Below are 14,534 nucleotides of genomic sequence, written 5' to 3' on the forward strand. Positions count from 1 at the left end.
GTTGCAGAACAGTGCCCCATCAAAACCAGGGTGCAAGGTTGGAGGTGAGAAAGAGTTAATTAATCTGCTGTTCAGGGCGTGGGTAGAGAGAGGCCGCCAGGTAAACCTGCAGTGCCAAGAGGCTTCTGCTGAGGGAAGAATGAAGCACAGGGGCTGGCCCACTCAGGCCTGAGTACCATCTGTTTCTTGCAAGAGAGGGCTCCAGGGAGGTCTCAAGGCACATGACCTTGGCGGCTGATATTTTGGGAGTTGGGGCCTGCAAGAGGGCATTCCACGAAGCCAGAGAAGCGGCTTTGAATTTGGAGAATGTAAGCTGCCGGAGAGAGAACTGATGCTGGCCAAATTTAAAATTAAAAAAATAAAAATAAAAAAGGCTTAACACAAGAGACTCCCGCCCGCTTGGCTAAGGACCCTAGTCAGTTTCTGAACCTCCCGGGAGGCTGCCCCGGAGCGCCCAGCAGGGGGCGCAGCGCGCGCCCCGCCCAGTAGCGTCAGGCTGGCAGGCGGCCGGGCGGAAGCACTTCCTGGGGGGGCGGGACTTCCGCGGGCGCGCGCGGTCAGGGGGCGTTTTGGCCCGGGTCGTCCTTCCCACCCGCACGTGTCCGCCGCCGCGATGCTTCCTCTGCTTCGCTGCGTGCCCCGGGCTTTGGGCTCCGCAGTCGCCGGCCTTCGCGCCGCCGCGCCCTCCCCGCCGCTCCGGCAGCTGCTGCAGCCGCCGCCGCGTCCGTGCGCCCGGCCCTTCGGGCTGCTCAGCGTGCGCGCGGGGTCGGTGCGGCGGCCCGGCCTCCTGCGGCCTCGCGGCCCCTGCGCCTGCGGCTGCGGCTGCGGCGCGCTGCACACGGAAGGTGAGGGTGGCGCGCGAGGGGTGGAAGCGATTCCTAGATGGGCGAGGGGACCCCAGGGTGGGACAGCGGATCGTCCAGAGCAGCCCCCCATGTCTGGACTTCCTGATTCTTCCCCACTGATTGGCGAGCAGCGGGTTACTTCCTACTGTTAGCCCTTTTCCCACCTCCCTGCCTCCGAGAGTTTCATTGTGGGAGAAATACAACAACCCTGGAGGCCTATTTTATCCTTGCTCTCTGGAAAATAGAAGTTTGGGAAGGCTGAGGGCATGGTTAAAAGTAGTGTGCTTGTATGTCTTTTGGCAAGGATAAAACTTGGTAACTGGGAATTTGCTTTTATAGTGACCGTTGGTGATGAGCCGATTTATTTGAAATCACTTTTCTAGAAAGAGCTCGGCTTTCCACTGAGTGTTAAACAGTGTTTTTACAGATGAAGAAACTAAGGCCCGTCCCAAGAACAGCTAGTAGGAACCGTCCAAGTGCTGCAGTACATGGGTGTCCTTTTTAGGTTTTAAACTGATTGACTTTTCTTTTTCTGTATCATTTCGATTTTCACTGCAGGGGACAAAGCTTTTGTTGAATTCCTGAATGATGAAATTAAGGAGGAAAAGAAGATACAGAAACATAAGTCCCTCCCCAAGATGTCTGGAGGTTGGGAGCTGGAGGTGAATGGGACAGAAGCTAAATTAGTACGGAAAGTTGCTGGAGAGAAGTAAGTTCTCGGCTGGGGACCTGGGGACACCAGGGGATTAATCTGTGACCTTGCAGGACCTGCCCTAGGTCATCTCCAGAACAGCCTTGTGTTATAGTGGGTGCTTTGGCATGGTTCCCAAGAGACAGGATTCATTTGGATAACTTCATAGGCTCCAGACACAATATGACTGAGGTGGTTACTGAAGAGTCAGTGAGTGTCAGTAATTCCTTAGCTAGTAAGGAATTAGCATAAAGGTTTGTATCCCAACACCTATTGGAACTGAAGAAGCTTCATTCGATGAGCCATAGTGGTGAAGGGAGTCCTTCCCCTTCCTAAAACCTTTTCAGTGTAGACAGAATCAGCTTGAGCTCTAGTTGACATGCTGACTCACTACAGGCTCTGGCGGAGTAAAACTCCCCTGCTCTGCTGGCTGATGTTTATGGTAGGTGAAAATGCAAGCTCGGTAGTTCACATGTAACAAGATTGGGTTATAGTATAGTGAGGACTGCCATTAGAAAGGTGGGGAGTTGGGGGCCTAGTTTAGAGGTCTCGGATCCATTTTGAGCGAACTTATGTATATTTTATGCTGTGGGGTTCTGTTGTGTGGTTTTGGGGGAGTGTTTTTTCCCCATACGTAGGTCAGTTGTATATCCTGCAACTTCGATTATACCATTCTCCTAGGATAAGTCATAGCCAGTTCTGGGTCATTATCAATAATGTTCTAATGAATATAACTACATTTCTGTGGCCAGGGGGTCAATTTGGTCAGCACTATTGCAAATTAGACAAATTGTGTGCCTGAACCTCAAACCACCATTTTTTGTATGGGAGTGGCTTCCTGGCAAGGCAGCCAATTACCATAGCTTCAGGGGCAGCAGTTACAGTGCACAGTTGTGTGCTGTTGTTCTGCTTGGAGGTGGGTGGCCCTGCAGTGCTAGTTCCAAGCCTTACGTCACTGGAATTTTGACTCAAACCTTGGAATATGATTTGTCAGGTGAGGGTTCTTACACCTTAAAATTGTAAGTAGTTGATATCTCTGGGCTGCTTTTGATTATAACACTTCCCACAAATATTGTATAAAGAGTGAATCTGTACTGCAACATATTGCTGTTTATGAGGCCTTCCCTTCCTGAGGCCAGGGCTACTCTTGCTTCTGTAAATAATTCAGATGTACAGCCAGCTACGACAGAGACATTGTTTCAACAAGTATTTTAAACTGTAGCGGCCTCTCTCTCTCTCTATATATATATATATTTTTTTTTTTAAAACTATTTTACCAATACTTTATTTGCATGATTAAGGTTAAGTAGTAAAACAGTAAGATTATACAATAAAAATATAAACACATGCTCTTTGCAGAATTTTTTTTTTGGGGGGGCCCTCAGTATTTACTCAGGTAAAATTATACTGTTCCCTTTTGTCTTTGTAGGATCACTGTCACTTTCAACATTAACAATAGCATCCCACCATCTTTTGATGGGGAGGAAGAGCAGTCCCAAGGGCAGAAGGTTGAAGAACAAGAGGTAAGCTTGTAACACCGTAATCAGCCTTTACTTCAGAATACTGGCAGGCTCCTTACTCCAGGGGCTTAGAGGAGCATTTTCTTTCTTTCTTTCTTTTTTTTTTTTTTTTTTGTTTTTTTTTGTTTTCATTCCTGTAATGCTTCCAGGAGAGAGAAGGCAAAGGACAACCATCCTTAGGACTTTACTTGTGAAGTGCTTATGAAGAGCAGTTTCTGGCCACCTTCAGTACCAGTACTTTGTGGCCCCTTTTCTCTCCTAGGAACTAAGTAAATTGCTATCTGCAGGCTTAGGCTTTATATTGGCCTGGGCTCTCTACATGGAAAGGATTGAAACTGTCTTGCCCCTTCCCCTGATGGCGAGATGTTTGATGTTTGGAGTGTTTCCAAGTGGCAGATGGCCCTAACACGCAATAGACACTAGCTATTCAGCCCAAGGTTGCAAGAACTTTTAACAGCAGTGATTTTGGCAAGGAGAGATCTTTTTTTAGGTTGTAGGCCATTTTGATTGAACCTGGTCTTCAGGTATTTTAGAAAAGTACTGTGCCAGGTCTAGAAACCAGCTGGTATGATGGCCACCAGGTCCCTAGACTTTCCAAGTAAGCAGGCATTGGTATTCTCATGACGTAACACTGAACTTCTTGGTATGTCTCTCAGCCATGCTGACTAGGCTGTCCCTGACATTGAACAATTCACCATCAAGGGATATTATTCAGCCATTAGGATGGCCAGTTGGCCAGAAGCACTGCCTTTGATCCTGGACCATAATAAAGGGAGATTTCTAAAACAGCTGGAAAGAGGAGATCTTGGTTAAGTCAGCTCAGTGTGTAGATAGAATAACAGACCTGGGAGGACTGAAGAACTGTTAGGGTGAAAAGGATGTCCTAAAGCTAATTCCTTACAGGCTTTGTGGACTCCACCCCCACCCCAGGCCAAAGCCAAAGACACTGGGAACTCCAAATCCCATCACCACCAAAGGGAAGGTGGCTGGGACCTGAGGGTGGGGTTAAGCAGCCAAGTTGGTATAAAGCCAGACACGTGGGCTTTGGGCGGGTCCCCCATTTTGGCTCTCCGCCAGCTCGCAGCATCTGGCCAGCTCTGAGAGTGACTTTGGGTTTTCAGGACGGCGGATCGGGTAGGACACATTAAAGACTTTGTTTCCCTGTTTTCTCCCTGAGTTGTACATTTTCCTTATTTCCTTTTCCTTTGTAAATAAACCTTTTATTAACCTTTTGTGTGTGCCTGTAGTGGAGTATTCATAAGTCCCTTTTAAGCGTGCAGGTGAGGACCCACAGCCAGGCAACGCGTTCAATATCGGGGCTGTCCTATAACAGCTGGCGGCTGTTAACAGGTCCCAGCCACCTTCCCTTTGGTGGTGATGGGATTTGGAGTTCCCAGTGTCTTTGGCTTTGGCCTGGGGCGGGGGTGGAGTCCACAAAGCCTGTATGGAATTAGCTTTAGGACATCCTTTTCCCCCTAACAGAACCAGTCTGGAGCTCAGTTAATTAGCACACACTGGGCTTAATTCAAAGCCTAGTGTGTTCTTTCAAGTAGTGAGGTGCACCAGAAGTGAAAACACTATACTAAATACATGATATTCTGCCTCCAAAAACCATCTACAACTCTAGAAAGAATCAACAAGAAGAGTTCTGAATAAGCTGTTACACTGTGTGTGAAAGCATCTAGGCTGCTTATTTGGGAGCACTATAGCATGAGACTGTTAAATGACTAAATAATATCCTCATAGTGGTGGTCATCAGACCCCCTGAACTGTTTGAGACCCCTGTGGACAGTAGCCTATAATGACTCGTTCTATTCCCCCAGCCTGAATTAACATCCACTCCGAACTTCGTGGTTGAAGTTATAAAGAATGACGGCAAGAAGGCCCTTGTGCTGGACTGTCACTACCCAGAGGATGAGGTATGTAGGTGGTGGGGCATGCTAGCCCCCTGAACACCTGGGGAAAGCGAGTGCTTCCTGCTACTTCATGGTCCTTTTTAGCAGATACTAACATTTTCTGACTCAGACCAGCAAAGCAGAGGAAGAGGTGAGGAATGAGGGAGCAAAACCTTTGTTTCCCCGAATACTATTAGGTTGGACAAGAAGAGGAGGAGGAGAGTGACATTTTCTCCATCCGGGAAGTGAGCTTTCAGTCCACTGGCGAGTCTGAATGGAAGGACACAAATTACACTCTCAACACAGATTCCCTGGACTGGGTGAGTGTTTGATAAAGATGGGGGTGTTCCTGGTCCTGACCCAGAAAGAGACAAAGCAACATATTAATTATTGCAGAAGAAGTATTTTTCTCTTAAACTAGTCACCATCATTTCTCTCATTAGGCTTTGTATGACCACCTAATGGATTTTCTTGCGGATCGAGGGGTGGACAACACTTTCGCAGATGAGTTGGTGGAGCTCAGCACGGCACTGGAGCACCAGGAGTACATTTCTTTCCTTGAGGACCTCAAAGGTTTTGTCAAGAGCCAATAGAGGAGACACGATGCTGAACACCTTAATTTTATGGCAGACTTTGGCCAGTGAACAATATCTACTCTGAAGCCAGACAGGTGTACTTTGAAATGGTTTTCATCCTAATATCATGGAAAGTAATTCAAATATAAATTATTTCTGACCTCTTATTTACTATTCATTTGTTTCTTCTCTACAGATCTATTATTTCTAGTTTTTTGTATAACAATGATGGACAATAAAATTGGTTTATCTCCTCCAAGGTGATTTATCTTTTCTATTTCTAGTCCCTCCCCTGAAATCTATATAACAAACCACCAAAAACAGAGACATGAGAAGTTTTAATACAAAATAAATTATAAATAAAAGGTTTGTATTTACAAGGCCCCCTTCGCAGATGGAACCAGTTGTTTCCAACCCAGTAGAACGATGAGTCAAAACTGGTGCTAGAGGATCAGAGCCCAAGTATCACAAGCCTGGATTTAAATAGAAAGAAGTCAGCTTAAGTTGCATGCCATCATGAAAGTTATCTCAATATATGGTTAAAGATTTATTTATGCATAGAAGAACTGGGGTGTAGGCCAGAGGTGTACCGGGGTGAGAGGATTCTCCAGAGAGTAGGGAGCAGAAAGGTGGATCCACTGAAATACACTGCTGAGGGGAGCAGCAGGAGAGACAGGAGAGATCTGCTGTGTAATGTGGGTTAGCTCTCTGGATGGGATCAAACGCAAGCCCCAGCTGATAGCATGGCAGCACTGAGATTTAACCACTAGGCCACCAGGGAGGCCCCTCGGTGTATGGTTAAAAGTTGTAATCGGTAATGGTATTTAACATACAATTAGAATTCCTACAGGTGAGATGATGCTGAGGCATTTGCAATATTTTATATTATGTGATAATTCAGCTGTGTCAAAGAGGCCACTGCCAACCCTTGCTCTTGGGCTTCTCTGAACCTGGCCTGTAGTATTAGAACTACTGCCTTTGAAGCCATGGGAAGCAGTCTCTTCCAATCAAATTGTAAAGATGAACTAATCAAATGCCCTCACGTTCAGGAAATTGGTGACCAGAAAGATAATTCAAACTTCTGACAGCTGGGAGCTTTTATGGCCCAGCAGGGAGGTGAAATGTCTTCTACTTGAAGCAAGATTGAAAAAGGAATGTGTCACAAGGAGGTACAAACCAAGTTTGCCTACTGCAAGCAGAATTAGAACTTGGAGGTCCATTATTTCTAACATACCTTGGTCCCCCATTAGCTACTGAGTATAAAAACTGGTCCCTGGTATCTTGACAGCTCAGTCCCACCACCAGGACAAAGAATGCTGTCTACAATCTTGCTTATTTTTGCAGCCATCGGTAATATATGTGGCTTTCTGGTGGTCTGGCATATTCCATTCCTACACTCACCCTTAATCCACTGTCCCTCTCATATCAAATATTCCAAATACTTGTGAAATACATATTACCATCTTTAACCCATACCTATTTTTTACCTCACCCTGAATTACCCTATAGCCATCGCACTGGACCTCGAACCCATGGGTCCTTGATTTCCCCTTATGAGAAACCAGTACTTGACTGGCACAGTGGGACTCTACAGCATTTCAAATAAACTACTTTTCAAAATGCTGAACTCTGGGATAGCCTAATAAATACAATTTTGTCCTTTCGTTTCTCATCTTTCACATGATGAACCCTCCACACACACATACCCAATAATGGTCTCCCTGACCCCTCTGGAGCCAGCACTGTCAATCATGTCCCTATAGCCGCTGGAAGCACTCTCCTTCCAAATCTCTCCCAACTGGCTTTGCTGCTGCTCTGATCTGAGCTCCTGTGTGCTGCTGGTCTGGTGAGTGGACAACTGGGGTCCACAACAACTGCACTGTGGCTGCAGATGCACACTCGGCACCTAGGTAAGCCTTGGCCTCCTCTTCAATTGCCCTCCCCTTTCCCTCCAGCACTTGGGCTGAAACGTTCACACTCAAGGAGCTCTGTACTCCAGCTCTGCTCCACTACACTGCAGATGCCTCATTTGTTCATCTCACAGAGAAGGCGGAATCGAAAGCCATCTGACCTGTGAGGCTTCTACTCTCTCCCCTCCACCTTAACTCATTTCTACACATGTTCTGCACCTCCTACATGCCAAGGATTGGGAGTAAAGATAAAGATATAGTTGTTGTCCTCACAGACAAAGACACCAACTGCAGCAACGTTACAGGAACAGGGAACAGTGGAAACCCAAGGAGATCCTGGACCATTCTATGTGAGGGGCAGATTTGATTATCTAGTATATTGCAGTACCCAACATCTGTACAAATGATCCTTGAGCTGAGTGGGAAAAGCCAAAGGCACTCCAGACTGAATCACATGGAAGCCTGAGAGCACTTGTATATTCCAGAATCTGCAAGCAGTTCTAGATGATCAGAGACTAAACTGTATATTTAAACATTTGCCTGTTTCTAAGCTATCATTTCTAACAAGGTGGGAATAAAACCAGCCACTGAAACATTCACACCACAGGGCCCCAAGGGAGGCTTACCAGACAGCTCATGAGGAGACTGGCCTTTTCTTCTGTTCCTTCAGTGAGTGAAAACTGAGGTGTGTGGGGACAGTGTACACTGTGCTCATTCACATTGTCCTCTAAACAGGCACGGAGTTTCTGCTCTGTCAGCTGTGGAGACTGAAAAATAAGAAAGTTACACCACAACCTAATCATAGTCAATAGGTTGACAATTCTGATTCCTAATGCCAACTAATAACCCTGTGCAACTGGCTAACTGTGGTGGCTTGATTCCAAGGACCTTTAGAAATGGGCTCCTGACGGTGCTGAGAAGATGAGCTCCCTGTAACTGCCTCTCCAGATCAACCAACGCTCTCCACTCACACCATGAAACACTGACTCACTCACTCATCACACCGGAAACACCCAGAGCTAGTAGTAGGTCACCTTTTGGTCTCCCTCACGCTCAGCTGCCATGCGCTGAGTGTATCCTTACCAAGAACCAGCACTGTTTAGGCCCAGATCTGTTTGTGGTCATTGAATTTGCTAATGTAATGTAACTACATAATATGTAGGCCAACGAAAATAAAAGATTTTTTTTATATAAATGGGATGTTTAGGAAATGCTCAAAAAGCTGGGTTGCTTAAAAAAGGGTTGCTGAATTAGGTAAAAGGTGGGGAGAAAAAAGCCTAAAGGTGTGCACCCAGCATTTTTGATACAGTAACAGAACTTCTGAAACAAACAAACAAAAAAAAAAATAGACTTTAGCAGAGCCCTGCTAAAAGACTGGCAAACAAATTTACATGTTTGAAACTATGTTTCATTTTTTATAATTTGCAACTAACCAACTAGCAAACTTCCACTCCCCATGATGTCAGGTAAGAAGCCTCATTCATTCTGTGTTCAACTAAAGTTGAAATTCTGAATATCCATGTGACTAGACATAGGGATAATTTTATGGGAAATCAGAAACATGTGTTTCCAATTCTAAACTGGGCTGCCTTTGAAGATATTAAGCAATGCTACATGAACAGGTGTTCAACAATGGCTCTGGGGGAAAAGGCAAGGAATTACAACAAATGTGTAGCACTTGCCAATTTCCATGTTGGTTATAGTCTCACCACAGCTGATTTCAAGCCACCGGTGTGAACATAACATGAAGCTGGGAAGAGACACACACAACTGGCTCCACACACCACTGAAGGTTAAGGAAGTAGACGGTGGTGGGAAGAGGGAACACAGAATCTGTGTGGAACACTTACATGTGAGGGGATGTACAGGCCACACTGACACATGACCACACCACTTGCTATTCTCAGGTTGTACCTAGAAGCAGAATTGGGATCCCAGAGTCATGGCCAGCAGACCTGGATCTCCAAATCTTTCCAGGCAACAAATATGGGGGAAATCCCACTCACCTTGGAGTGGGGGGTGGGAAACAATAATGCTGAAAAGGTTTTGAAAACTCTTACTTTGTACATACAGGACAGATGAGGGAGTTTGCTTCCCACTCAGCCAGCATGATGCTGAGACACTTCTCATCAAACTGCAAGCTCTTCTCATACTCACTAATGATGGACTGTTCTGCAAGACAAAGGACAGCCGGAGTACTTTACCGTGCTTCACTCAGAGGACCATACCTTTAACGCTAAGCTTCACCTCCAAAGGCTTCCTTCACACAAGAGAAAAAACAGGGGTAAAATCATGCTCAAATCATTATTTACTGCTCCATCTTGTTGGCCACCCATCCCACATCTCTGAAGGCCACGGGAGGAGAAATATAGAGTGCTGGGATTCCAGGGCCAGCAGGAAAAAGAACACTTAACTTCTGACAGGAGGCCTACCCTGCTGAGTCTAAAGTAATCTGTTCCCCAATAACTGTATACTCAAAAGTCTACATTGTTCAGAACCTGTGTGTTCACACAGCAAACATGATACAATAATATCTAGGGATACAAAAATAAAAAAAGTAGGCAAGAGATGTAAAAATAAAAAAGACTGGTCTCTGCTCTTCATGTACTGTCCAGGCTCTAGTTAGAGGAGGGGTCAGCAAACCATAACCCACAGGTTACACCCAGCCCACCTTCTGTTTCTGTAAATAAATGTATATTGGAGGGCCTCCCCTGGTGGCGCAGTGGTTGAGCACTGGGCTGCAAAGCTGCCCACAGCCTCTGCAGCGCCAGTTCAATCTCCCGCCACTGGCGAGGGTCCCACATGGCGCATAGACCTCTCCTGCGGCGCCCGCTACTCCCCTCAGCAGTATATTTCATCAGTCTGCCTGTTCTGTTCCCCGCTCTGGCTCTGGTGAATTCTCTCACCCTCCTGAGCTTCTGACTGTACCCAGTGCTTGTATAAATTCAGAGGGTCCCTATAACTGAGTATAGCAGAACACAGGAAATCCTATCACTTCAAGATTTTTTAGTTAGTGAGACCTATGAGTGGTGAAGAACAAAAAAAATAAAATAAACTCAAGAATTTACAATTTAATTGCAGTCAATCACAAGTATTCTGATGTGATCCAATCACCTCTCATAAAATGTTTTTTAACCCCTACCTCCAAATAACAATAATACCAATCATTACAACTAACACTTACATGGCACTTACTATGTGTCAAATGCTAGTCCTTTGTGTATATTAATATCTTCACTAAGATTATTCTTATTAAAGGTAAAGAAACTGAGACTTGGGGAGATTATGTATTTTACCCAGAGTCATATAAATTAAACTAGTAAATCTAAGAAGTGAATCTTAGCAGTTTGGCTTTTATAGCGCCATGATAATAACTATTGTTTATTGAAAGCTTTTTTAATGCCAGGCACTGCTCTAAGTCTTCTTCATATATCATTTAATCCTACAAACAAACTTATAGGGTAGATCTATTTTTTCTTTTTTTTTAAAAGATTTATTTATTTTATACAACTGGAGTACAGGCCAGATGCGCAGGAGGATAAGAGGAGTCACTAGAGACAGAGTGGGGAACAGAACAGGCAGACTGATGAAATACACTGCTGAGAGGAGCAGCAGGAGAGACAGGAGAGGTCTGCCGTGCCATGTGGGACGGACCCTCGCCTACTGACCAGGATCAAACCAGCACTGCAGTGGCTGCGGTGCGGACAGCTTCACAGCGCTGCGCTCAACTGCCTATGCCGCCAGGGGAGGCCCAATCTATTTTTTCTATTTTACAGATGATAAGAACTAAGTCAGCAAAGATGGACAGAGAAAAAGGGGAGCTACGAACTAATCCTAATTAGAAAAAAGGTGAGCATTAGAGTAGATATAGGCTAAGGGTCACCTTGGTCAATCAGCTCCTGCTGAATTTCTTCCAACACAGCCAGGTCCATTGGTTCCTCAAACTGCAAGAGCAAGTACGGTCATCAGAGGTTTGAAGTTATATAGTCAGCTGACAAGCCCCACAATAATTCATAGTTGGAGCCTAGGTTTACCTGAGGAAATCAGTCCAAATTATGCAGACAATGGGGTAATGTGGTCATACTGAGAAGTCATCAACAAATGATTAAACTACCCAGTAATAAAATTATGGCACTATATTTTGGAGAACTGCTAAGTATAAATTCTGTCAAAACTATGTGTCCACTAGAAAGTTGCTAACTTCTATAAACCTCAGTTTGGGCCTCTGTAAAGCAGGAACAAAACCTACCCAGAGTGTTATTGTGAGCACTGTTTGTGATTATATAACGCAACATTTGGCATACCACAGAGCCAGTAGAAAGCATCAAGTAACATGGCATCAGTATAAATAGCCTGCGTGTATTCAAAGTAGTTCCCACATGTTTTCTTATTTAGTCCTCACAATACTAATAGTATCTCCTTGATTTTTTAGTGAAAACTAAAGCTCAAAGTGGCAGAATGGAGTGAAAAGTCAACAGCAAAACCAAGATTAGAATTTCAGAACCCTGACTTCCACTTTGGTGCTCTTTTTGATACATGGTAAATGATTTCCTATCCACATCCAGCTCCCAACTCTGGTTGAGATTAGAATCAGAAAATATCTGAAGACCTTTTTAAAAAAAGTTCCCAGGGAAAGGGAAGGAGTGGAGAGGGGGTGAGAACAAAGAGGGAAAGGGCACAAGGGTCTATGATGGTGGACTAGGGGTTCCTTGGTGGTGCCTGCACTATAGCCACACCTGAAGAGGGGGAGCCTTTCTATAATGCAAACAATGATATAAGCCAATATTAACTCAATAAAAATATTTACAAAATATTGTAGGGCTAGGAGACCTAGCCCATGCCTACTAACTCAAAATTTCCAGGGGTTGATCCAACAAATGAAACCTCTTTCTTTTTAATTTCATAAGTGATTATGACATAGCAGGTCAACACTCTGGTATTTAGGAATCAATAATCTAGAAGAATCTAACATTAAAAGTAGGAGAACCTGGGATAAAGACAGTTAGACTCCTGATTGGGGACTAGAGGGTAGATGGGGTTAGAAGACTTGGGTAAGTAGATATACAGACAGCAGGCATTCTTGGTGCTATGGCACCCTTCCTGAAAACACATATTCCAGCCTGACCTGAATCAAGGCCTCTGGAGAGCTCTCCATTAACTGCAAAGCATTCCACTCTTCTTCCATCACCTCCTGCACAAGAAGGGTTTTCTGCATGCTCCCTGGCACATTGCTTCCAGTCTGGCGGTATCTGTTCAGGACCCTGTCCCGGCTGTTTCTCATTCTCTCCAGGCATCCCTTGGAAAAAAGAGAAAAAGAGTTTTTTACTTTTATTTTTTTAAGAAAAGGCAATTCCATTAAAAAAAAAAACTCATAAATTAGTTGTGAAAACATTAAAGAAAATTTATAAACAAAATTTCAGCTACAAGCTTAACTATAGTATTTTTTTTTATATTACTCTCCAGTATTTATTCACATGTACACAAGTGAAATTATGGTTTACTCATGTATTTCCAAATCACCATATTTCACATTCTATCTTCAATGCCAACTTCCTTAAAGGTTGAATGATAATACCCCAACTGTGTTGTTATGGGACATTTAAGTAGCTTCGAAATACTTGCTGCTCTAGACATAGCTACAGTAGTTGCTTCCCTGTATAACAATGGTCCTCAACTCGGGGTGATTTTGTCCCCCAAAGGACAGTTGATAATGCCTGAAGACATTTTTGGTTATAACAACTCTAGTTGCAGGATTTCTAGGGGGTACAGATCAGGGACGCTCCTAAACATTCTACAATGCACAGAACAGCACCCCAACAACAAAGTGTTATCTCCCTCAAAATATCAACAGCCACAGCTGAGAAACTCTGCTTTAAACAGTCATTTCTAGAGCCTCCCCGGTGGCGCAGCGGTTGAGCGCTGGGTTGCGAAGCTGCCCTCAGCCTCTGTGGCGCCGGTTCGATCCCCGGCTGCTCCCCAGCCACCGGAGGAGGGTCCCACATGGCACGCAGACCTCTCCTGCCGCCCGCTGCTCCCCTCAGCAGTGTACTTCGGTCCTTCTGCCTGCTCTGCTCCCCTCTCTGGCTCTGGTGAATTCTCTCACCCTCCCGCGCTTCTGACTGTACCCAGTGCATGTATAAACAAAAAACAAACAAACAAATAAAACATGCCTCTATTTAAAAAAATAAATAAATAAATAAACAGTCATTTCTAGTGTTATTTTCCTGGGATATACCCACTACTTCAGGGATTCCTAGCGAGGTAGACAATATTGCTTACAGGCACCATGCAGAGTTCAGAATAGGTCAGAACTGAGGTAACAGCACAGCTCTAAGACTTAGCAACCGAGGCTTACCCGAGGCTCAGTTACATTCCCCAGGACTATGACTAATTTCCTTCTCGTATGAGGTACGTACACGGAGTGCTTCCCTCGGTGCCCACCTACCAACAACTACAGGTGCTGTTGCAGAGGTGCAGACGGGCGGTTATGAGCACAATCGCATTTAAAACAAACCCATACTCAAAGTTTCCTGGGACCGGACGGCCCCGGCTAATCCAGGGGTCAAAACTCCGGCGTGCGGGGAAGGGGTGGTGAAAGAGGGGCGGCACGACGGTGGCCAAGGCCCAAGGGGAGGCCTGGATTCCGGATCGATCCACTTTCACCGGCCAAGGGCTCCCAACACCTGCCTCACCCGGCAGGGCTGAGGCGAAGGCACGGGGGAGAATGGCTCCAGGAACGTGCTAGGGAAGTAACGACAGCCCAGCAAGGTTTCCTAAACCTCACACTTACTTGTCTGAAAGCCTCTTTCCAAGGTGGCGAGCCCACCTGCTTGTACAGCAAGCGATGGGGAGAACCCGAGGACTCTGCCATCTCCTTTCGCGGGAGTTGCGCCAGAAAGCCCCGCCTCCTTGTAGCGCGCAGAACTCTGGGAACTGTAGTTTCTGGGTGTTACGCTAACTAGATTGCAGGGAATTCTGGGAAGTGTCTACCAGCGAAGGCGGATTTGCTCAACTCAAGGAGTGATTGAAGTAGTAACATTTGTGAAGTCAATTCAACGTGAATGAGAAAGACTTGTTTGTTTTATTATTTATTTATTA

General features: G+C 45.3%; 2 protein-coding genes across 4 annotated transcripts; one reads left to right on the forward strand and one right to left on the reverse strand.

Annotated features, from left to right (window-relative positions):
- Nucleotides 1-538: 538 nt before the first annotated feature.
- On the forward strand, nt 539-5,785 carry C1QBP (complement C1q binding protein). The gene is made up of 6 exons (XM_037493439.2): nt 539-845; nt 1,404-1,554; nt 2,966-3,059; nt 4,880-4,975; nt 5,149-5,271; nt 5,395-5,785. Exons 1-6 carry the CDS (start codon nt 614-616, stop codon nt 5,542-5,544), a joined length of 846 nt encoding a protein of 281 aa, XP_037349336.1. The 5' UTR covers nt 539-613; the 3' UTR covers nt 5,545-5,785.
- Nucleotides 5,710-14,511, reverse strand: RPAIN (RPA interacting protein). Of its 3 annotated transcripts, XM_037493441.2 has the most exons (7): nt 14,227-14,505; nt 12,562-12,732; nt 11,320-11,380; nt 9,497-9,608; nt 9,287-9,350; nt 8,063-8,203; nt 5,710-5,999 (listed from the first exon to the last, which is right to left on the reverse strand). In XM_037493441.2, the coding sequence occupies exons 1-7, from the start codon at nt 14,305-14,307 to the stop codon at nt 5,970-5,972; spliced, it is 660 nt and encodes a 219-aa protein (XP_037349338.1). In that variant the 5' UTR covers nt 14,308-14,505; the 3' UTR covers nt 5,710-5,969. The 3 variants fall into 3 exon arrangements, with proteins under 3 accessions (XP_037349338.1, XP_037349339.1, XP_037349340.1); XM_037493442.2 differs by lacking the exons at nt 5,710-5,999; nt 9,287-9,350 and having other exon boundaries at nt 8,062-8,203; nt 14,227-14,509; XM_037493443.2 differs by lacking the exons at nt 5,710-5,999; nt 8,063-8,203; nt 9,287-9,350; nt 9,497-9,608 and adding an exon at nt 9,615-9,696 and having other exon boundaries at nt 14,227-14,511.
- Nucleotides 14,512-14,534: the final 23 nt, after the last annotated feature.

The sequence above is a fragment of the Talpa occidentalis genome, unplaced genomic scaffold (genome assembly GCF_014898055.3).
Source record: "Talpa occidentalis isolate TD23 unplaced genomic scaffold, MPIMG_talOcc4v2.1 talOcc4.7, whole genome shotgun sequence".
Lineage (NCBI taxonomy): Eukaryota > Metazoa > Chordata > Mammalia > Eulipotyphla > Talpidae > Talpa > Talpa occidentalis.